Source organism: Schistocerca gregaria, chromosome 2 (genome assembly GCF_023897955.1).
Source record: "Schistocerca gregaria isolate iqSchGreg1 chromosome 2, iqSchGreg1.2, whole genome shotgun sequence".
Taxonomy (NCBI): Eukaryota; Metazoa; Arthropoda; class Insecta; order Orthoptera; family Acrididae; genus Schistocerca; species Schistocerca gregaria.
In genome coordinates, this window is record NC_064921.1 from 929,893,347 (window position 1) to 929,918,999 (window position 25,653).

The following is a 25,653-nucleotide window of genomic DNA, read 5'->3' on the forward strand; positions in this document are numbered from 1 at the left end:
CGCTTCAAGTGGCACCCTTCTACTGCTCTCCTTCTGATATTTAAATGATTCTGCACCTGGGCCTGTTACCTAATCAAATTTCAGTAATGGATTTGCTGGGAATGATATGTGGCTACCATAGGACCACAAACACCCTCTTCACAAATCTGGGCAAAACTCAGGCGAATTTTTGGCCATCATCCTCCCACCAGCATTGCAGGAATTTCCGTGCATAGTGTTGTCCTTACCCATCCGGACTTTGTCGCAGAGCATTTTGCTCAACACTTTGCTCAACACTTTGCTCAAGCCTCCGCATCGACTCAATATCCACCCATATTCCTCCTCCTGAAAGAATGCTCAGAAAGACTACCTTTGTCTTTTGTTTCTCACTGCTTGGAGCCTTATAATGCCCCATTTAGTAAGTGTGAATTCGCCAGTGCCCTCGCCCTTTGTCCCGACGCGGCTCCTGGACCGGAGTGGATACATAACCAAATGCTCCAACACTTATCAGTGGCTGGCCACCGTTGTATACTGACCCTTTTCAACTGTCTGTGCAGTGAGGGGTATTTCCTACCCAGTGGCAGGAAAGCATCGTTATTGTGGTTTTGAAGCCTGGGAAGCCACCACTTCAGCTATCGTCCAATTAGCCATACCAAAACCCTCTGCAAGCTCCTTGAATGCCTGGTGAGTTGGCGGCTGTTTTAGACCCTTGAATCCCACGACCTTTTGTCATCGACTCAAGGTGGTTTTTGCTGTGGCTACTCTACAGTGGATAACTTGGTCCACCTGGAGTCTGCTATCCAGTCGGCTTTTGCCCATCAGAACACCTCATTGTGATCTTCTCTGACCTGCATAAAGCCTATGACACCACCTGGCACCACCACATCCTCACCACCCTTCACGAATGTGGCTTTCATGGCACTCTGCCCGTTTTTTATTTGTAACTTTCTTTCTTGTCGCTCTTTCCGGGTCCAAGTTGGTTCCTCTTACAGCACTACCCATTGGCAAGAAAATGGGGTTCCACAGGGTTCTGTGCTGAACATCCCTCTTTCTCGTAACCATTAATAGACTGGTGGCAGCTGCTGGGTTGACAGTGTCCCCCTCTTTGTATGCTGACGATTTTTGTATCTCCGTTGCTTCCTCTGCCAAGTATGCTGCAGAACGTCGTCTACAGGGGGCAATCTACCGGGCACAATCTTGGGCTCTCTCCCATGGCTTTCAGTTTCCGGTGGCCAAGTCATGTGTCATGCATTTTTGCCGTCACCGTACAGTCCATCCCCATCCAGACCTGTTCCTCAATAGCCAATCGCTCAAGGTGGTGGACACCCATTGCTTCTTGGGTCTGGTCTTCAGTGGCCGGTTGACATTGCTCCTGCATCTTCGCCAGCTGAAGAGGACATGCTGGCTACACCTCAATGTTCTTAGATGTCTGTGCAATACCACCTGGGGTGCAGACCACTCTATTCTACTGCGATTGTACAAAGTGTTGGTTGTTGGTCCAGTCTCATTTAGACTATGGGAGTCTTGTCTATGGTTCTGCATCACCTTCGACATTGCAGATACTAGACCCCATCCACTATTGTGGGGTACGACTTGCGACTGGTGCCTTCTGGACCAGCCCTGTGATTAGCCTTCTCGCAGAGGTGGGGATTTCACCGCTGCGAGTTTTGTGCCAACAAGAGCTGATATCTTACGTGCTCTGCAATTGGTGCACCCCAAAGCACCCTAATTATGGTCTCCTTTATCCAGACACGGAGATCAACCTCCCATGACGGTGGCCACAAAGTGGGCTTACCGTGGCTGCCAGCATTCAGTTGCTCTTTTATGAGCTCCAGCACTTCCCTTTACCGCCTCTTTTCTCTGGTCACACACATACCCCTCTATGGTGCGTCTCTCGGCCACAGCTCTGTCTTGATCTCTCCATCAATTCAAAGGATTCTGTCCCTCTGGAGGCCCTTCACCACCAATTCTACTGTCTCCTCAATTCATTACAGGGTTCAGAATTGATATATACTGATGGCTTCATGGTAGCTGGTCACACTGGTTATGCTTACACTTATGCGAGACACACGGAACTTCGTTCCTTGCCAGATGGCTGTAGTGTTTTTACTGCAGAATTGGTAGCCATCTTCCGTGCACTGGACCATGTCCACTTGTGCTCAGGACTGTCCTTCACTATCTGTAATGACTCCTTGAGCAGTTTGCAAGCTATCGGCCAATGCTTCCCTCATTACCCATTGGTCATAGCTATCCAGGACTCCCTTTCTCTCCTTGATCAACGTGGATGCTCAGTGGTTTTCCTTTGGAATCCAGGCCATGTTGCGATCCCTGGCAATGAACTTACAGATTGACTGGCGAAATTGGCTACTAACATACCACCTCTTGCTATTAGCATTCCGGAAATAGGCCTTTGCTCGGCATTAGAACATAAGGTTTTGGGACTTTGGAATGCAGAATGGCACACTATTTCTTCGCCAAACAAGCTCAGGGCAATAAAGGTTTCTACAACTATGTGGTGGTCCTCCTTACGGGCCTCTCGTAAGGCCTTTGTCGTCCTTTGCTGGCTTTGCATCGGCTGTACTTGGCTGACTCATGGTTATCTCCTCCGTCGTGAGGACCCACTCTCTGTCTGCTGACTGTGGTTCACCTCTTACTGGACTGTCGCAACTTAGCCACCCTGCAACGAACTTTTAGCTTTCATGACTCACTACTCGTTGCATTAGCCGACACTGCGTCAGTGGCTGATCTAGTTTTATGATTTCTGCATTCTGGGGGTTTTTATTGCTTCATTTAAGTGATAATTAATTGAAACCCTCAGCTGCCAACAGGTGTTGTTGATATACCTCGATGGGGTCAGCTGAAAATGTGTGCCCCAACCGGGACTCGAACCTGAGATCTCCTGCTTACATGGCAGATACTCTATCCATCTGAGCCACCGAGGACACAGATGAATAGCGCAACTGCAGGGACTTATCCCTTGCATGCTTCCCGTGAGACCCACATTCCCAACTGTCCACATCTACATACGTAATGCGCCTAATAGATATTTGCCCATCCACTCATTACTCGTGCACACTACGGTGATGATTCCCATAAGAGTTCGGGCAAACTGTGCACATTCGCACAGACGAAGGTCAATGGCCGGGTAGCCTTTAACTATATATGAAGATAATAACTGCTCTCGAAAGAACAGATACCATTGATGACCGTGCAGCTTCTCTAGAATAAATGATAATTAATTGAAAGCCTCAGCTGCCAACAGGTGTTGTTGATATACCTCAATGGGGACAACTGGAAATGTGTGCCCCGACCGGGACTCGAACCCGGGATCTGTATTTAAGGATGGGACCTTCAACTTATCGGTGGGTGGAGGGGATAGCTGGCCGTCTTGCTCCCCCCTTTGCCCCGATTGGACTGGCTTCAACTGGACTTGGTGGTTTACCCCTGCCCTCTGCCTTCCCACTTCTTTCCTTATGGGTCTGTTTTATCTTGAGTGTCTATCGTGTCTACCTGTTCTTCTTCCTGCATGCTCGTCATTAGTCACTTTCTTTCCCTCTTCTTCTTGCCTTCTTCCTTCCTTCTTTGTCAATAATTCATAATTTTATAGCCATTGTAGTTCCCTCTTATAGTGTGAGGTTTTATCGGTTTTAGTTATTCCAAGATCGGAAGGACTGATGACCACGTAATTTGGTCCCTTCTCCAATCCAACCAACCAACCTATATTTGACAATATCAGCATTGTGATAATCTTTATAGATTTCAGGCCTGCATTATCCATATAGTAGGGAAAGGAAAAGGAAGATCTAAGTTACTAACATAAAATCTATGAAACTCCTTGCCAATTCTTTTTGCAGTTAAAGTAAAGTAAAAATAAAAATACATGCTGTTTGTTCCTGTAAATCATAGATGTCATTTGGTGAAGAAAGCAATATCATACTAAAGTAAGAACATCGCCAGAGAACTAGGTGATATACATAGAAGTTACAATGAATTAGAACTTTAAAAAACAATTCTAGTGTGCTGTGCGCGCTTTGATTGTTTCTTACATTTTACTGAAAATTTAAAAACAAAATTATATTCTACAATATATAAAAGCAATGAAAAACACATTTATAGGTAGAAAGGATTTATTTCTACAAAACAAAAATGAGGAATGATTTAGTAGAATATACACGCTGTCAGCTGCTGATGGGACTTTTATTTCAGGTTGTGAGGTATTTACATTACTGACCGCATGCTCAACAGAGACAACATGACCCAGACAGCACAGGGCTGTATCCTGCTGTAGATTGATGTCACATGTCTTCTAGCTATGCTGTGACTGTGTTAACTTTATTCCCTGCTGTCCTTACATTTAGTACGACAACTTTCTGGTCAGCAGATGTCACCTGTGACATATGTATACGAAGTTTGTGGATGCTGATTTTTTTTTTTTTTTTTTTCATTAATCTATATAAACAAACATGTAAATGTTCATTTGTACAAAATTGTAAATCTCTGAAAGTTTTTCTTCGATTTCTTTGAAATTTTGGCACAATGTTGCATTTGAGTACATGCATTTTTTATGTACCTTCTGGAGTGCCATTTGGCATATAATTATATACATAGTGTGTGTATAATTAAATTTCCACTTTAAAAATGCTGTGGGAAGAGAACCACTGCTCAGAATGATGTCAAATTTGAACAGCATGTTATTGACACAGGGAGAAACACCATGGAACAAAAAATAAAACCATGGAAATTTGACCAAACACTATTGTCGGAATATGTGTGCCTATACACAGGTGGCACATGGCTGTTCCTCAGTTTGCATTCAAGACACCGAACATGACTGTCTCCATAAAGGATCGTATGCTGTTGGTAAAGTCCTTTTACAAAAACAGTGACTGTGCACCAGTAGCTCTGCAGAGTAAGAAAAAAGGCATTGGCCCAATGTCTGCTAAGAGTCTAGGGAAAATGATTGCAACATTCTAGAAGACATGTTCTTTTGAAGTGCAGTGAGTTAGAGGGAGGAAAGCAATTGATCAGATATCTGTGGAAGACGTGGCCACAGCGTTGCAAAAGGAGTTGAGCGATGGTGCGCCAGCATTCAGTGCGTGGGGAATTACCTGAGCATTGGACACGCGTGCAACAATGGTGCATAAAATCCTATGAAACACCCTGTATTATTATCCATACAAAACAACTCATGTTCAAGAGATACTTCCTGCTGACCTGTCAGCAAGACAAACATTTGCTCTGAAATTTCTTGCTCACCTCGAAGTGGAAAATGAATGCCCATGGAGCATTCTGTGGAGAGATGAAGCCCATTTCCATCTCCAAGGACATGTCAATAAGCAGAATAGCAGGATGCAGGCAACGGTAAATCCCCATACACATCAACCAGTACCACTTCATTATGCGAAGATGACCTTGTGGTGTGGGATTGTCTTGTTTGCTTGCTTTATTTCTTCATTTGTTTTCCTTGGTGTCAACGTACTGCATTGCTACACTGGCTGAAAAATGGGGTTGGAAGATCAACACTGACTACTTGAAATGATGTAGCTGACAGGTGCACATTTGCGTTTCACAGTTCTTTACTTTCAATTGTTCATAACCCCCAATAATACACAGTTGTATGGCCAGTGCACTATTGTTTAACTTTCGATAAGTGTCCTTAATGGGTTGCAAGTAAAGATCCACACACTGCTTCAATAGTTTACTGTTGAACATCAAAAAGCAGGAAAAACCTAACCACACAGTTTACAACTCTTGCAGAATATTGCGCTGTGTATTGAACAGACACTGTTATTGTTTTAACACATGGCCTAATTGTGTTAAACTTATTTCACAGTTAAGTTGATGCATTGTTATTCTAACCAACACAGGTTTCTTGTCTGAAACTCGGCCGTGGGCTGACTCACTTGGGACCAAAAATCAGGCCCTTATATATCCCCACAATAATAGGTACTGAAACTACACATTGTTTGAAGTTCAATTTACAGGAACTGCAATTAAAACTTAACTATTAGATTAACTTTTTAACAGTTTCTTCTACCACAAGAGTTAGGCTGAATTATTTATTTAAATCATGAAATTAACAAATATCATTACACAAACACTAATTTTGACAAAACTGTTAATAACTTAGGAATAAATTAAGGGCTGACTTTGCTGACATGTTTTTAGATGGAGCGAAATAGATACTTTATGATTACTAGTATTTCATTTGTCAAATGTTTATAATTTGTACAGAATTTATATTTGTTTATAAGTCAACACTAGAATTTAAGTTATGAAACAATTACTGATTTTGCCCTATAATGAAAGTTACTAACTAGGAATAGTGAAAATAAATTAGAAAATCAATTACATACATAAAACGAAGCACAAAATTAATCTGGTGGTATATTCTTTATGACTAAGGGCCAACCTTTTTCTTTTTTGAAAATGCAGATTATACTCACAGATGTTAATTAGTAAAGAGTGAAAAAAATGAATTTCAAGGAGGCAGATGGCATAACAAGTCGGAGCCAGAAGTAGTACACGTATTGTTAGGAAAGGTAGCATGACTAACAGCAGATAACACAGAGCTGTATGGGTTGGTAGAATCGCAGCCATCACAAAGGATTGTAGATTTGTCAATCACAAGTTTAATTTCCCCTTTTTCTGGCAAGGCAACCAAAAACATGCAGACTTTTGTGGGAGACCTCAGAAATAGGGATCTGATGGAAGGCTGGTCTGATAAGGAATTATTGAATGTTGCAAAGTTGAGACTAACAGGGGAAGATAAAACTTATGTATGACATACAGAAGCTCTTAAGGGAGCCAGACACTATTGGGAACAATTAGGGGTTGCTGTTGTTGTTGTGGTCTTCAGTCCAGAGACTGGTTTGATGCAGCTCTCCATGCTAATCTATCCTGTGCAAGGTCCTTCATCTCCCAGTACCTACTGCAACCTACATCCTTCTGAATCTGCTTAGTGTATTCATCTCTTGCTCTCCCTCTAAGATTTTTACCCTCCACGCTGCCCTCCAATGCTAAATTTGTGATCCCTTGATGCTTCAAAACATGTCCTACCAACCAATCCCTTCTTCTATTCAAGTTGTGACACAAACTTCTCTTCTCCCCAATCCTATTCAATACCTCCTCATTAGTTACGTGATGTACCCACCTAATCTTTAGCATTCTTCTGTACCACCACATTTCGAAAGCTTCTGTTCTCTTCTTGTCCAAACTATTTATTGTCCATGTTTCACTTCCATACATGGCTACACTCCATAAAAATACTTTCGGAAACGACTTCCTGACACTTAAATCTATACTCGATGTTAACAAATTTCTCCTCTTCAGAAACACTTTCCTTGCCATTGCCAGTCTACATTTTATATCCTCTCTACTTCGACCATCATCAGTTATTTTGCTCCCCAAATAGCAAAACTCCTTTACTACTTTAAGTGTCTCTTTTTGTAATCTAATTCCCTCAGCATCACCCGACTTAATTCGACTACATTCCATTATCCTTGTTTTGCTTTTGTTGATGTTCATCTTATATAGTCCTTTCAAGACACTGTCCATTCCATTCAACTGCTCTTCCAGGTCCTTTGCTGTCTCTGACCGAATTACAATGTTTCTATTTCTTCTCCCTGGATTTTAATACCTACTCCAAATTTTTCTTTTGTTTCCTTTACTGCTTGCCCAATATACAGATTGAATAACATCGGGGAGAGGCTACAACCCTGTCTTACTCCCTTCCCAACCTCTGCTTCCCTTTCATGTCTCTCGACTCTTATAACTGCCATCTGGTTTCTGTACAAATTGTAAATAGCCTTTTGCTCCCTGTATTTGACCCCTGCCGCCTTTAGAATTTGAAAGAGAGTATTCCAGTCAACAATTTCAAAAGCTTTCTCTAAGTCTACAAATGCTAGAAATGTAGGTTTGCCTTTCCTTAATCTTTCTTCTAAGATAAGTCGTAAGGTCAGCATTGCCTCACGTGTTCCAACATTTTTATGGAATCCAAACTGATCTTTTCCCCAAGGTCTGCTTCTACCAGTTTTTCCACTCGTCTGTAAAGAATTCGTGTTTGTATTTTGCAGCTGTGACTTATTAAACTGATAGTTCGGTAATTTTCACATCTGTCAACACCTGCTTTCTTTGGGATTGGAATTATTATATTCTTCTTGAAGTCTGAGGGTATTCCGCCTGTCTCGTACATCTTGCTACCAGATGGTAGTTTTGTCAGGACCGGCTCTTCCAAGGCGGTCAGTAGTTCTAATGGAATGTTGTCTATTCCCGGGGCCTTGTTTCGACTCAGGTCTTTCAGTGCTCTGTCAAACTCTTCACGTAGTATCGTATCTCTCATTCCATCTTCATGTACATCCTCTTCTATTTCCATAATATTGTCCTCAAGTACATCACCCTTGTATACACCTTCTACATACTCCTTCCACCATTCTGCTTTCACCTCTTTGCTTAGAACTGGGTTTCCATCTGAGCTCTTGATAATCATTAGTGGTAATAACTAAGAAAAATATGGGAACTGTGAAACAATTTTTTTAAAGTGGTTTTATGCGGAAATCGCAGGACAGGAGGTCTCATGGATTTGTGCACAGCAGTGTGGTGAGCTATAGAGTGTGAGGATATTGATTTGTCAACTAGAATACAGGGTAAGCGGATAGTGTTTGCAGCTAGTATAAATGTTTCAGATGTAGATGAACGGGCATTTAAGGAGGCATGTCATCAGCTTCAGGCTGTTGTGGATTAAGTGAGAGGAAGTAATAGTTTTAGAAGTAGAGCAATGGGGAAGAATAAGGCATTAGTTACCAGGGGTAACTCCAGGTCCATTACAGTCATTCCCAATAAGGTTGGATGCTATGAAATCATGTGAAGAGGAGGATTATGTGATAGGTAGAATAGTAGGAAAACTGGGTTGAGGTTTTTATTGGACATATGGGGATGCATGTGTCAGTCACCAGTAGTGATCTGGTGAAACGTAAGCAATGGGACTCACCACGATACATGTATCTTGGAATGAGGGATAAAGATCTCACTCCGCGAGGATTGATGGACACAAACTTTTGCTAGATACAGTTCAATTTAAACAGTGTGGAGAGATTTTGCCACACATGAGTGAAGGCTATGACATGTTTGTGGGATTAGATTTCTTATGTCAGAATTGTGCCATTATCGATCTTCGCAACATAGTGTGGAACATGGTGGAAAAATGTTTCAGTTGGGTTTGGTGTAGCGATGTCACCATGAATGACCACACTAAGACTTGACTCACACGGTTGTGTACCTAAGGATACTGGGAAATCTCTTGAGATCATTGTTGATTCTAGTTTGCCAATAGGGGATGGAACCATTAGAAGAAAGTATTACATCATACGATTTGCTTAGTTAAAAGAGGTATTGTATGCATAAAGAAATAAACGGTACCTGCTTATGTAGAGCAGAGGACATAGTATTAACAAAGGGGTTGTTAATCGCTAATATGGATATCCTGGAGGAAGAAGAATGGGACATAGAGAGGTGTCAGCCACAGACAGTTGCCAGACACCATTGAAACCGGATTAAGAGAAAAATTGAAGTGCCTAATGGGAAGCAATATGGAACGTATGGAAAAATTACTTTTGGAATTTAAGGATTTATTTTTTTCAAAAGGACCATTGCCAGGAATAAATGTTACACAGCACCCCATATCAACCGGGAACGAATCACCAGTCTACTACAAACTATACAGAATACCTAGGTTCTTGCTGCCAATTTTGCAGGACTTTCTCAACTGACAGCTGAAAGAAGGGATTATTGAAGAAAGTAATAGTGCATTGGGGGGGCAGGAATACCCATCGTGCCAAAAGAAAGTCAATGGATGGAACACAAAAATGCAGGTTTTGTTGTGACTACAGACACCTAAATGTGAAAACCATAAAAGTCACCTACCCTTTGCCAAACATCACAGAAACTTTGGACCATTCAGGGCAATGCGAATATGTTTCAGCAATGGATTGCAGGAGTGGTTATCATTAGATAGAGGTTGCATTGCAGGATTGCCACAAACAGCATTTTCGACAATGTGAGGACATTTCCAAATCAAAACAATGCCATTTGGATTAAAAAATGCAACTGCAACATTTCAGTGATTGTTGGACGGAGTACTCAGAAGTTTAAAACGATGGTAGTGCCTAGTATCTCTCAATTACGTGATCGTTTATGAGAGTGGTACGGAACACTGTACTCAATGATTAAGGGAAGTATTCATAAGATTGAAAGCAGCAAAGTTAACTTTGAGTGGAGAAATGTGTAATTTTGTGATGGAAGAGGTAGCATACGTAGGTCATATTATAGGTAAAGATGGAGTAAATACATACTGCAAGATTAATTAGAGCTGTATGTGAATTTATCATACCAGAATATGTAAAGGAGTTGCAATCGTTCTTGTTGTTGTTGTTGTTGTCTTCAGTCCTGAGACTGGTTTGATGCAGCTCTCCATGCTACTCTATCCTGTGCAAGCTGCTTCATCTCCCAGTACCTACTGCAACCTTCATCCTTCTGAATCTGCTTAGTGTACTCATCTCTCGGTCTCCCTCTACGATTTTTACCCTCCACGCTGCCCTCCAATGCTAAATTTGTGATCCCTTGATGCCTCAAAACATGTCCTACCAACCGATCCCTTCTTCTAGTCAAGTTGTGCCACAAACTTCTCTTCTCCCCAATCCTATTCAATACCTCCTCATTAGTTACGTGATCTATCCACCTTATCTTCAGTATTCTTCTGTAGCACCACATTTCGAAAGCTTCTATTCTCTTCTTGTCCAAACTAGTTATCGTCCATGTTTCACTTCCATACATGGCTACACTCCAAACAAATACTTTCAGAAACGACTTCCTGATACATAAATCTATATTCGATGTTAACAAATTTCTCTTCTTCAGAAACGCTTTCCTTGCCATTGCCAGTCTACATTTTATATCCTCTCTACTTCGACCATCATCAGTTATTTTACTTCCTAAATAGCAAAACTCCTTTACTACTTTAAGTGTCTCATTTCCTAATCTAATTCCCTCAGCATCACCCGATTTAATTTGACTACATTCCATTATCCTCGTTTTGCTTTTGTTAATGTTCATCTTATATCCTCCTTTCAAGACACTGTCCATTCCGTTCAACTGCTCTTCCAAGTCCTTTGCCGTCTCTGACAGAATTACAATGTCATCGGCGAACCTCAAGGTTTTTACTTCGTCTCCATGAATTTTAATACCTACTCCAAATTTTTCTTTTGTTTCCTTTACTGCTTGCTCAATATACAGATTGAATAACATTGGGGAGAGGCTACAACCCTGTCTCACTCCTTTCCCAACCACTGCTTCCCTTTCATGCCCCTCGACTCTTATTACTGCCATCTGGTTTCTGTACAAATTATAAATAGCCTTTCGCTCCCTGTATTTTACCCCTGCCACCTTTAGAATTTGAAAAAGAGTATTCCAGTCAACATTGTCAAAAGCTTTCTCTAAGTCTACAAATGCTAGAAACGTAGGTTTGCCTTTTCTTAATCTTTTTTCTAAGATAAGTCGTAAGGTCAGTATTGCCTCACGTGTTCCAACATTTCGACGGAATCCAAACTGATCCTCCCCGAGGTCTGCATCTACCAGTTTTTCCATTCGTCTGTAAAGAATTCGCGTTAGTATTTTGCAGCCGTGGCTTATTAAACTGATAGTTCGGTAATTTTCACATCTGTCAGCACGTGCTTTCTTTGGGATTGGAATTATTATATTCTTCTTGAAGTCTGAGGGTATTTCGCCTGTCTCATACATCTTGCTCACCAGCTGGTAGAGTTTTGTCATGACTGGCTCTCCCAAGGCCGTCAGTAGTTCTAATGGAATGTTGTCTACTCCGGGGGCCTTGTTTCGACTCAGGTCTTTCAGTGCTCTGTCAAACTCTTCACGCAGTATCGTATCTCCCATTTCGTCTTCATCTACATCCTCTTCTATTTCCATAATACTGTCCTCAAGTACATCGCCCTTGTATAAACCTTCTATATACTCCTTCCACCTTTCTGCCTTCCCTTCTTTGCTTAGAACTGGGCTGCCATCTGAGCTCTTGATATTCATACACGTGGTTCTCTTCTCTCCAAAGGTCTCTTTAATTTTCCTGTAGGCAGTATCTATCTTACCCCTAGTGAGATAAGCTTCTACATCCTTACATTTGTCCTCTAGCCATCCCTGTTTAGCCATTTTGCACTTCCTTCTTAGGAGTCACAAACTACTACTCCCACTCCGTAAAATGATTCCGGTATTGTCACACCATTGACACAATTGTTGAGAAAGGGACTAAAATTGTGTGGTTAGAATAGTGCTAGCATGCTTTTGAGGAGCTAAAAGAAGTTTTAAGATGGAGTCCAATATTGGTCTTATCCGGATTTTAATAGAGAATTTGTTGTATCATGTGATGCATCAGCACTTGGCTGTGTGCTGTCACAGGAGGTAGAAGGCATAGAACATCCAGTAGCTTACACACCAAGACAACTAAATTCTGCAGAATGAAATTATCGCACAATGGAGAAAGAGATTTTAAGCCTTATTTATGGAATCACATATTTCAGATGTTATCTGTACAGTAAAAAGTGTAGAGTAATAGCAGATCATGTGGCATTAAAATGGTTGTTGATGTTAAAGAATCCTTCTAATAGATAGAAGCAATGGGCAGTAATACCAAGTGAATTTGATATTAAAGTCACACATAAACTTGGGAAGAAGCACAGAAATGCGGATGGCTTAAATTGACAAGTAGCAGTATTACTTATTTTCGGTAATGAACATAAGGAATGGCCAACTGCACAGAAAGCAGGTGATGAATGTAAGCAGTATTTTAAGCAGTCAGTCTTGTATGCTGTGTCATCAGAACAAGACATAGCCAGGGAAAAAGCACAGGTGCCAAGATTTGAGCTGGTGCCAGTGCCATTAGAGACTTGCCACTTGCGCGAGTTTTTGCTAGTGCCGTAGGTGGTGCTGAGTATGAAGAAATCAACTTCACCTCAGCCAATTTCCAGCAGAGTACAATACGCCAGTGACCGACAACAGTGGACAGAAGCCTGCTCGGAAGATAGAAAAGCAGCTCTCACCCCCTTGGTTATAGATCATTATCCAGGGCTGAATTAGACAGGGAACATCATTTAGTGAACTCTTAGAAGTGAACAGACAGTTTTTGTAAATTGCATTTGCTATGTACTGAGAAATTTGCCAAAGGTTATTTGCACTTAGCCATTGAGGGGCGTTTTTTATTATAATACGTGCAGTGTTGGAGGCCTTGTTATTCAACAAGTGACAAATAGAAGTAAACCCTTTTAACTCATTGGTGTGGCTTTGTCACTAATTTGTTGGAGTGTTGTAGAACCTTCATTCTCCTATCTTATTACCTGACCCTGCAGCATAGCTGTGCGGTAGTGGCAGGGAGAAATTGTCTTAGTGGTGTACTGCACCAGAAGCCATTTCACACACACTCAAACTTGGCCTACCATAACAGCAGCTTATCGTAAGGATTCTACTACCATAGGATCTGAACTTACAGTAACAATAAACAAGGTTTAATGCCAGAGAAAGAAAGAAGAGGATATGGACAGAGGGGTGGGAGTAAATGTACATAGAGAGAGGCAGGGGGAGATAGAAGAGGGGAGAGGGGAAGAGCGAGAGAGAGAGAGAGAGAGAGAGAGAGAGAGAGAGAGAGAGTACAGCTAGTTACAAATAAAATTGATGAATTTTTTTCAGATTTTAAATTTGTGATGTAGATTGTTCTTTTCATATTGTAGAGACTAGAGATGGGCGGTGTGTGGCTGAAACTGGCGATTATTTTTGTAATCATGGCTGCTCTAAAATGAAAAGAAGTGTACAATATGTCAGTCACTCTTCTCCTTAGACAAGCATGTAAAGAATGTTGACAAGATGCACTAGAATCTGAAAAAAATTGTCTCAGAAGTATGAAAACAGTGTGTGTGTGTGTGTGTGTGTGTGTGTGTGTGTGTGTGTGTGTCCGAGTCCAATACATAATGAACTATATCTCCTTTCACAGTTACTTCCTTCTCCTAGATCTGTTCTGCCAAGGAACCCCATTTGAACATCCAGTAAAGTAACTCCAGTTATAACTAAACAAAATTGTTTCTATAATCACAGATTATATTTTGTTAAGAGGTAGTTTTCAATTGTGAGAATGGAAAAAATGTTATCATTTGAAACAACATAGTGTTTTGAAGATTATAAATACATTTCTACTTACGTAACAAAAAATTTCATGCTTTCTGAATTACACTTCTACAGAAAATTCCATTCTTATGAACATATTAGATACTTAATATTACAGTACAGTTTCATCAGTCAACTGTGTCCACTTAAGAAAATGCATCAGTTAAAAGATTTGATTCTGAGTTTTTATAGTCACAAAAATCACTTCCCCTTAGTCGAATATTACATTCCACATCCAGATGTCCTGATTATTTCATTACAAAACAGACTACATAATAGTTGTTCTTACTTCACCTGTACAATGTCTGGAAATGAGGGTGTGAGTTAGTTGTCTGCAGTCCTTGTGTATGCTCATCAAAAATAAAATTTCAAATAGATATGTTTATATATAAAAAGTTTTTATGATCACCTATTTCCCAAAAAATTATACAGGCACTGACTATTGCATCTCTAATTAGAACATTTCCACAAGCCACCTCCTTTACATCGACGTGTCTTTCCAAAAATGGGCTGTGCTGTCAATTGCGAGATCGCACTAATAGTGTTTTCTCAACTGTACTCAGTTGTGATTGTATTAATATGAGAACAAAACAAATAGCGGAGGTTAATTGCTGGCCCTTGAATTTATACTTAGCTCGAAGGAGGAGTGTTTAGTTTTAATGATACATTTTCATATCTATAGATCTGTGTACAGTACAATAAAATACCTATAGATTGCAACTGAATGTGCAGATCCTCTTCAAGAAAGACCACAAATACTTCAACCGTGTGCCATTATGTGCAGTTTGCTAGTTACCTCCACGTTTTGATACTTGTTTCTTGGGAGGGGAACATAATTACACGATTGGGTGTATCAGATTTTGGTGTGTCAGATGTGGGTAGTGACTGCCCACTGCTGAAAACAGTTCCTATTTGAAAAAATGACAAGTTGATAAATTCTTTACAGACTTGTTAACATTGGTTTAAGTAAAATAATATAGGGAGTTTTTACATCAAATAAGTAACGCAACAAATTGAATGTCTTTGAACTTCAATTATTTATTGATTAAAATCACGACTGTACTAGTGGCATAAGTCATATTAGAAAACCTTAGCAGACAGCCAAATTCATAAAGCAGACCCAAAGTATCTTCTGCAATAGAAAATTAATGATTCAGACTGTTAATGTGTATTAGCACTTTTCCTTATAAAACTTAGCAGTCCGTCTGCGTTTGGGGTGTATTTTTCCCATTTTCTCCTGCTGATGTATTTTGTAGGGTTTTTGGTGGGTCTTATACCAGCTCTAGTGGTAAGTTGCGTCCCTGGCTGATACAGCTGGGCAGTATTTTGCCGACCCTAATACACTGCCAGATGAAAGTAGTATTACCTTTATACTGTCTTCTCAGAGTAGTTGTTTATTGGTTCGGATCTTTCCGTGCCACCTCCCTGTCGATCCAACTGCGGTGAAGATTTCTGAAATGCTTGCACAAGTTCTCTCTATTGCACTACTAAATAAATAGCCACACTTCTCACAAACAGGGGTATATTTTGCCCATCTTTTTTACTATTTCTTTTAACAACACAACAAGCAATTGATAAGGTAATACCACTCTCTTGAGTACATTCAAATATGTCCGTACATGCATACTTTAGGACCTGAGAGAGCAGAGACAGATAAACAACTACTGCTGTTCAAATGTTCATTACACCCTTGTTGGTGCGTCATTTACTCCATGGCTCTTGGATTCAGGCACTTGCTGCACCATGGCACAAATGACTCCCAGACAACCAGTGGTTGTAATACAATTTTTTACTGGTCCCCTTCTCGCTGGGTCCACCACTGCTCCACATTCACCGTATACAAGAAAGGAAAACACACAGTTTCCATTTCCCACTACATTTATCCTTATTCAACTTACTCGAGAGCACCTCTTTTCGACGGCTTTCAAATGCTGTGTTGGGATGTTTACAAATATCCTGAAACACTACACATTCACTCTCACTGAACTCAACTCTATGCAGCCATTTGCTGCCCAACTGTCAGTCACAAACTTTATTACTCACATCGTCGAGACAGACCACCTTACCCTTTTGTCACTAGAAACAGTCTCTTCTCAATCCTTGCAACTGACTCTGCAAGCTACTCTATCTTCCACCAATAAAACCAGCCTACCGTGGCTTGCCCTCACAATTTTTTCATTTTATGTTCCACTGACTGTCGCTGTTGTCTCTTCCATGTCTTGCAATTACATTCTAGTGATGTGCATTATTATTGTAATATTTTTTACAACTTTCAGCCACCTGTAATTAAAAAGGTTACTTAATAGATCACATGCCAGTGCTAATAATGAAGACATCAAACTCAATTATACTAAAAACAAATAATGTCCCGTGAAATATTATGCTAACATGAATTAATTTGTAATTGCCTGATGCATAAATATTCTACACATTTTGATATTAAGAACTACTGATTAAATTTTGGAAGAGAAAAAGAAACGCTTTAGCATGCTGTGGTGTGTACATTATCATTGAGACTCACCACTGCCTGCTTGCTAGGGCATTTGGAGCCTTCTGGATTATTTAACACTCCCTGCTCCGGGTGCTAAGCTCCTCAGCCAATGTTAATGTCATACCAGAGCACTCCAAACTATAGCAACTGTTTTCAGCTTTCTGAACTGCAAATACCTCATCACATGTACATATAACCTTTGCCATGTCTTGCAATATTTTTAAAGGGTGTGGGTATCCACTCTATTGTCTTTCATTATCTGTACATTATGCCACGTACCATCATATGTAGTGGCAATAATTGCAGAATAGTTGTTTAAGTGATACATGTTCTCTCTCTCTCTCTCTCTCTCTCTCTCTCTCTCTCACACACACACACACACACACACACACACACACACACATAATGATGTTCACATAAGAAGGCGCATGGAAGGGTGAAGCAATGTAGGGAGGAGCAATGTACCACATGAAGCTCCAGTCAAAAGCATCATTCTGCAACACTGCCTGAAGAATGCTCTTCAGGCTGCGCATGAATATTTAGCACTCCATTTTCATATTAGTTTAGGTGCGGTGAAATTTCGTAGCTAATATAGTGCCCATTATGGATGGCATGAAGCAAAGAAGACAAGTAGTAAGTTATGAAGTGACAGCAGTAGTTTTCATAGCATATAAGGTCTACTGCGTAGAGTCTAAAGCAGAAATAGTGGCCCAGTGTAGTGGTCACCATAGTGTTGCCGGTTACCAGGAGAGGTAACATCTGGATCATGAGGTGTGAGATAGAGACAGAGCGCTTACTGAGGACATTGTGGGTTATTTTCTGTCTGTGCACAGAATGTAGCACGCTGGCGCATTCTTATGTACGCATCACTATAGTGTTGAAACTAGTAAAGAAATAGTGTTTCTTAGGGTCTTTGTGATTACCCTTTGCAATCAGTTTGTGATATTCAGAAGTTTCCTACAAACTAAGACATAAGTTACTGTTTTATTACTCATAAGTTTCTTCCATATAGATGAAATTCGAAGAAAAGTTTGGCCAATACTTGTCGGAATTGATGCACCATCAGATACTGAACTTCCCAGCCAAGCTGAATTAGAAAGTCATGCAGAATATCAGCAAGTAGTGCTGGATGTTAATAGATCTCTCAAAAGATTTCCACCAGGTATGTCCAGATCATTTGTGTTATTACAGAAATCACAATATCAAGTAGCAATTTTCCCTTTCGTTACAGTTGGCCATATCTTTATTTGAATGCAATGAAGGTAACTTGGTTTGAATTGTCTATCATTTGTTTTTGCCATCACTGGACTCTAAGTAATTCTAATTTTTCATGACTTGCTTTTTCAGCTTTCAGTACTTTACTTTGATTTGCTCAACAGGGAAAAATGACATGTTGTTTACATTCTATTGATATTGTAAAAATTCACTTCCATTAATCTCACTGATAATTATTTGACAGGTATTCCATATGAACAGCGAGTGGCTTTGCAAGACCAGTTAACAAGGCTTATACTGAGGGTAATAATCAGATATCCTCATTTGCGGTACTACCAGGTAAGGTACATTTGTAAAAGTATTTGCAAGATCTGAAGTAGTTAAAATTTCACATTTAAAAGGAATGATATAATGCTAAGAACTGAGTTTGCCTGATTGGTGTTGGGAAAGTATTACTACTATTGTATGGCTGCAAACTAGTGAAACGCATTCCTCCATAAAAAACTGTTTCCAAGATAGAATGATACATTTGAACTGTTTTGTATTTGCTGTGACAAAGAGACTTTTTAAGTTGCTATGAAGTACTTTAAAGTTAATTTTCAGGCAAACTTTATAACAGGGTGGCAGTTGATTAGATTGGGTCTACTTTGCTCTTGGCTGCAGTCTGGAAGTGGCCATTCTTTTTGATGGGCAGCTGGCTGGTAGTCATAACAGTGTAAGAAGCTGTGCAATGATTGCAGCAGAGCTGGTAAATGGCGTAGCTGCTTTCACAGGTTGCCTGGCCCATGATGGAATAGGATAAACCTGTGACAGGACTGGAGTAGAAAGTGTCGGGTGGGGGGGAGAGAAAGGTGTGGGGTGCGTTTGAACAGGTCTTGCACCTGCCTTTTGACAGGGATATAATTCTTGTGGTGAGGGGTTGGGATTGTCATAGGTATTGTGGAGGTTGGATGGGTGATGTAACACCACTTTAGGAGGAGGTGCAAAGTATCTTGGGTAGGATGTCCCTCATTTCATGGCATGATGATAGGTAGTCAAAGCCCCGGCAAATGGTGTGGTTCAGTTGTTCCGGTCCAGGGTGATTCTGGGTGACAAAGGTGACACTACTCTGTGGCTGGTTCTTGGGATTGGTGGGAGGATTGGGGGTCTGAGGGCATAAATTTCATGGGAGATCTGTTTGCAGACTAGGTCTGGAAAATAGTGCCTGTGTGGTAAGACTGTCAGCATACTGAGAAGGGGATTCCTTGTTACTGCGTATACAGGCTGTATGGGAGGAAGTTTCTGGTTGAAAGGGATGACAGGTGTTGAAACGCAGGTACTGTTTGTGGTTGGTAGGTTTAATGTGGCCAGAAGTGAGGGTGGAGCCATCAGTGAAGAGCAGATCAACAATTAGGAAGGTGGCACATTGGGTTTAGGAGAGGTGATGCGGTTGGGAGAGGTGGTGTTGAGGTTGTGAAATAACACATTGGGTGTCTTGACCCTGAGTCCAGATTATGAAGATATCATCAATGAACCTGAACCAGGCTTAGGGTTTGGCCTCTTGGGAGCCTAGGAAAGTCTCCTCTAAAAGGCTCATAAACAAGTTGACATAGGATGGTGCCTTACGGGTGCCCATAGCTGTGCCGCAGATTTGTTTCCAAGCCTTCCCTTCAAAGAACTACTAGTTGTGGGTTAGGTTAAAGTTAGCAAGGCATATGAGGAATGAGGTGATGGGTTTGGAGTCTGAAGGATGTTGGGAAATGTAGTGTTAAATAATGGTAAGACCATGGGCGTGAGGGATGTTGGTGTATAGGGAGGTGATTTTAACAGTTACAAGTAGGAATCCAGGAAGTAAATGGTTGGGGATGGCGGAGAGTTGGTGAAGGAAGTAGTTGGTGTCTTTGACATGGGAGGCTATATTATAGGCAGTTGGATGGAGGTGTTGGTCAGTGAGGGCCAAGATTCTTTCAGTGGTGACACAACAACCAGCCATAATGGTGTGTCCAGGACTATTGGGTTTGTGGAATTCAGGGAGCATGTAGATGGTGGGTATGCAGGATGTCATAGGGCGAGGAGGGAAATGGATTCAGGGGTGAGGTCCTGAGAAGGGCCTAAATACGTAAGCAGTGATGGGACCACTATTGCAGAATTTGTAGGTGGACGAGTCAGATTATTGATGGAGGTCTTCTGCCAGGTAGTCATTGCGATTCATAACAACAGTGTTGTAACCTGTGTCTGCAGGGGGGATGATCAGGTCAGAATTTGCTTTTAGGTTGTGTAAGGCTATTTTTTCTTTTTGCTGAAGGTTGGTTTCCTGTGAAAGGGACCTAGGGAAGGATGGTGAGGTTAAGTTGGAGGTAAGGAATTCCTGGAAGGTGACCAGCCAGTGGTTAGGTAGGGGGGGAGGGGGGATTGAGGTTGGACGGTGGTGTAAACTAGAAAAGACAAGGTTCAATGATGAAATTAGGATGCTTTCACTTGGAGGGATCGGCGGCAAAGATGCGCTTCCATTTCAGGGATCTGGAGGAGGAGAGTAGGTCTTTTGAAAGTCCAGGGTCTTGGTGGAAAAGTCAACAGCCTAACACAACCTTATTTCTCGTACATCTTACTAATTTTGTCCTAACTCGTGACCACTTCTCATATGAAGGGAAGATTACAAACAAATCGGCGGCGCAGCTATGGGCACCCGCATGGCACCATCTTATGCCAACCTGTTTATAGACCATCAGAGTAGACCTTTGTAGCTTCCCAAAATGCCACTCTCTTATCTTAGTTCAGGTTCATTAATGATATCTTCATGACCTGGACTTGGGGGCCAAGACCCTCTATATTCGTTCCTTCACAACCTCAACACATTTTCTCCCATCCACTTCTTGTAGCCCTCCTCAACCCGATGTGCCGCCTACCTAGACGTTTACCTCTTCCTCTCTGATGGCTCCGTCCTCCATCCTCCTGATTGCTAATTGCATCCTACATAATAGTTGCCGGCCTGAGATGCTGGAGTCGGCATTTGTGTGTGCATGAAGCGTGCTTGCTTGTGTGTGAATGGTGTGTGTTTCTCCTTTGCTGATGAAGGCTTTTGCCAAAAGCTCTATGTAAATGTCTCTTAATTGTGCCTGTGTACAGCTTAATGTGCCTTCTTTACAGTTGGTTGCATTTTACATTTTTAAATTAACATCTATGGGAAAAACTCTTCATTTTGCAATTCTGATTTTAATTGCCTGTTTTTCACTTTTTAAGTTAGAATTGTCACTCAGGTATTTAACGTTGTTTTCTTGATGTTGTGTACTTGTGAGCTACTTTGATTCCCATTTGTCATGTCTTTTCAGAAGTTATCTGCAGCCCTGCATTTTCATCTGCCTCCTTCAAAAGTTATAGTCTTTTCTTTGTATTCTCTTAAGGTTATGTTATGAGGTTGTCTGCAAAGGCCAAACAATTTATTGTTTCTTTTAGTCTGCCCAGCAGTATGTAGTTATCATCTTTTGATTTTTCTTCCTCCATTTTCCATGCTCTTGTAACTTTTTGAGCACACAGCCGGATAACAATGGTGTAAAAATGTCTCTGTGTCTAACTTCTAATACAATGTGGAAGGGACTGGAAGTTGTTCAAAGAAATTTAGCTTTATATGCTGTGTTTTTAACAGCTTGTGTAGGTATTTAAAGTTTTTTTCCTTTCTACTGTATATTACTTCATGGTTTTGAGGACGGAACCTGTAATCTACACTTTCCTTCCTATTTCCATCTATTGTCCACATTAGTATTTCTTGAAGATTTGAGGGGAGCAAAGATTACAATAAACTTTCTAATTTACTTAGCTTTTCACGTATAGTTGGCTCCAGTTCTTCTTGTCTAGGGGTCTGATTGTTGAAGCTGAAAATTCAAATTTTAGGTCCTCTGGTTGGATTGATCTAAATACATTCGAAGATTGTTGTTGCAAAATTTTTGTTTTTTGGTTAATATATTTTCCCACATTTTAGTATATCATACAGTCTTCTGATTTTTTACGTTAATAAAGGCAACATTACATTGTTCATACAATATACAAAACTACTTCTGATAACATCAGAGGGTTGCTTATGACACACACACTCTACAGAAATAATCTTATTCCAAAGGGCTTACAATGTTTCTTAACAAATGAATTTCGATTAGTTTGTTACATTATTACTTTTGAATATTATTTCATGAATGAATCCAGAAATAAACATAGTAACTAGTAAGGTACTGCATGCTTAATAATAGAAATTTTAATTGTGCCAATAATTCGTAATTTTTTAAAATGTTTCAAAAAACTGTACATTCAGAACTAGTACTTAACGATTATAGCATAGAGAGTAAAACATTTTATAAAACAATAAATTTTCATAAATTTTAACTTGAAATATAACATACTGTGTGTAAAATTATATGAAAATTTTCAAAAAAAGCAACTGAGATAATACTGACCTGTCCAAAATTCGAAAAATAATACTGGTATCCAGAATGAGATTCTCACTGTGCAGTGGAGTGTGCACTGATATGAAACTTCCTGGCAGATTAAAACTGTGTTTTGGACCGAGACTCGAACTCGGGACCTTTGCCTTTCGCAGGTAAGTGGTCTACCATCTGAGCTACCCAAGCACGGCTCATACCCTGTCCTCACAACGTTACTTCCACCAGTAATGGTATCGACAACTATTGTTGAGGAAAAGTAATTATCCTCTTACAACATCCCCTCAAATAATATGGAAACAATGTGTTTACAATATTTTGTGACCTACTATAAGGTTTGCCAAAAGGTGTACAAAATGGTACCTAAAGATAGAATACACATGTATAAAAGTATCTGATACATAACATTTTACAGAAAAGTAAGATAAATATCTATTATACAAGCCATAATCTATAAATATAGGAGGACATGGCATTCAGATATTTAGATCTGTGAGACATTCTGTCACAAGACAAATGATACAAAGTCAAAATACGACATTACAACACTAAACTAAAGAAATAAGTGCAGAGGCAATGTAAGGTACTAGAATTACAAATCACAAGTTTACATCTATAAAGTCACACCTTCAAAATCCTCAAAAGAGAAAAAAAAAAAATCAGAGCGTAAGTGTACGGTGAGTGAGCTGACTCGAAAAACTGAAGATGACAGGTACTGACCAGAAGAATATACTCAGTCACAAGTAGGAGTATAGCACACAGTCAATTAGTGACATAAACCAGAGTATGTAAGAGTGTGTTGACTCATGAAAATAGAAAATAATGAAAAAAATATTAGAACCTGTTCTTATCATGTGGGGACTGACCCATGAATCCCAACCACACTAGGTACACACCAGCAGAAATGTTTTCACCGAACAAAATGAATTACATTTGTAATCATTTATCAAACAGTTCAATCATATGTAAAGAATAATTAGAGGAAGCATCTGCCTCAACAAATAGTTGCACATGCCCCTTAAGTACACACGCGTGCGTGCAATCACGCGCGCGCCCACCCACCCACACACACACACACACACACACACACACACACACACACACACACACACACAATTTAATGTTTACAAGCTTTTGGAGCCAATGGCTCCTCCTTCTGGCAGAAGACTTGAAGGGGAAGGAAGAGGGGTGAAGGAAAAGGACTGGAGAGGTTTAGGGAAAGGGGTACAGTTTAGAAAAGTCACCCAGAACCCCTGGTCGGGGGAAACTTACCGGGCTGGATGAGAAGGAAAGCTTGATTGTTGGGGACTGCACCAGACAAGAGAGATTAAAGGTGGAATACAAGGTAATATGCAAGGCAGAGATTACTGCTAAAACATCATGCGTGAGCTAATAAGAGTGAAAAGCTAATTGCATTGCATGTAACAGAGGTGGGAGGGAGGACAGTGAAAAATAGACGAGAAAGACAATGAAAGATGTAGAAAACTAAATTGGCATGAAGAAAGTAGTAGTTACTGTGAATAAATGCTGAGGTGAAATGAATTAAAATAAATTGAGGCCAGTTGGGTTGTAAGAACCAAGGACATGTTGTGTTGCTAGTTCCCATCTGTGGAGTTTCTCAAAATTGGTGTCTGGGGGAAGAATCCAGGTCATGCATGTGGTGAAACAGGCACCAAGGTCATTACCGTCTTGTTGTACAGCATGTTCTGCAACTGGATATTGTGTGTTGTCTGTATACGCTCTCTGCCTATGCCCATTCATCCTGACTGATACTGTTACATTCTGGTGTGCTTGTTGTGGAGCACACTTCCCACTTGGGTGCTCTCATGCTGGCCTACAGTTCCAGAGTGGGTCACCAAATTGAGTGTGAAACCAGCAGAGCTGTGACCTTGAAATTCCTCCTGCACGCAGTGTCTCATAGCCGACTGCCCAAGTGTTTGTTTTGATTGTCTGAAGGTCACCACTTAGTGAGGTGGTGTTGACATGCTCAGTTACAGTCTTTGAGTATGTTGATGTAAAGTGCTGAACACATTCATATGAGTGTTACTATCTTGTCATAAAAATATCAGTACACTGTATTTTCAAGACGGCTCCATTGTTGATGTGCAATAGCTGGTTCACAGAATGCTAAAGAGTTTGAATTTGCTGCACATTGTTATCACAGGTCACCAATGTGAATTTCACTCTGGGAAAGGATAAAAACAGACTAATAACAGCACAATTTCAGATAAAATGCATTTTGTTGTTTACAGTGGTACAACCAGATATGTATCCATACAGGTGTAAAGTTCAGAGTACACCACTCTCCTCTCAAGATATTCCATTTGTGGCTGCTGCAGTGCTGGTCAGATAGTCTTATCTTCTCTACTCCTGCCAGTTGGAAGTCTTCATATGTCTTTGGATTTTAATTTCTAACTTTTATGTTAGCCCTAGGTCTGCCTCTTCCACCAGTTCCTCCATACCGATTAACATCATTTGTGCCTTCACTGTTAAGATTTATTAACAACTGATGTTCATAGTTTTTCCCTTTTCTGATGTGTTTTACTTAACTGAAAGTGAGGTAGTCGGACGTTGTAGAGAAACCACAAGAAGGTGAAATGATTAATATTTTGCGTCAGTGGTCATTGACAACTGTAAGATATTTGAGAAATTTATTATATGTACAAGTACAACTGATTTTTGGTTATTATTGAGCAGCTAGTGTTGGTCTCTGTTGAACCATCTTCAGACATGAAGATGATCCAGTATAGATCAAAATCAGTTCTAAAATTTTTTATGCAGCAATTTTACAAACAATGAAATTCATAAGATGTGAAATGGGTCAAGGAATACCTTGGCTGAAAGAACAGCTATAACGTGCATCCACATGTTACACCACAGATTAGCTAATGTTATTTACAGTCCTTTCTGTGTGGTATTGGTCAATGATATTTACCATTTATATTTAAAATAACATTAAAAAAGTATTCATCTCAGTATATAGAAAAGGCAAAGCAATTTATTTCATGTTGAGTTCCATGCATCCTTGATAAGAATATTACTACTAAAATATACATAGAGACAATAACAGTAAGAATAATGCATAATGATTTATTAGACTTGCAAATCAAAAATAGTCATCTGAGTAGCAAAGTAAAAGTGCTCCAATAATGTTTATATCTATGCTTAAAATTCAGGACATGCAACAAGGTGTAAAAAATTACCACAAAGAGTAAAGATATTTATCCAAAACATGGAAATGCAGATATTTTCTCTTTTTATCCTTTCTTTTGGTGCAGATTTATTGTGCTGTTTCACTGTTTAGCTTCTGTTTAGTGTACTTACAAATTGCATCACTGAAATGCA

The 25,653-nt window shown here is 40.2% G+C and overlaps 1 protein-coding gene across 2 annotated transcripts in view; it reads left to right on the forward strand.

Annotated features, from left to right (window-relative positions):
- The window catches only part of LOC126335366 (TBC1 domain family member 20), a 185,325-nt gene that overhangs the window by 85,948 nt on the left and 73,724 nt on the right, over nt 1-25,653 (forward strand). For both annotated transcript variants that reach the window (XM_049998570.1, XM_049998571.1), the window contains 2 exons: nt 17,697-17,846; nt 18,144-18,238. In XM_049998570.1, the coding sequence (XP_049854527.1) occupies nt 17,697-17,846; nt 18,144-18,238 (245 nt within the window). The remainder of the gene's footprint in view (nt 1-17,696; nt 17,847-18,143; nt 18,239-25,653) is intronic.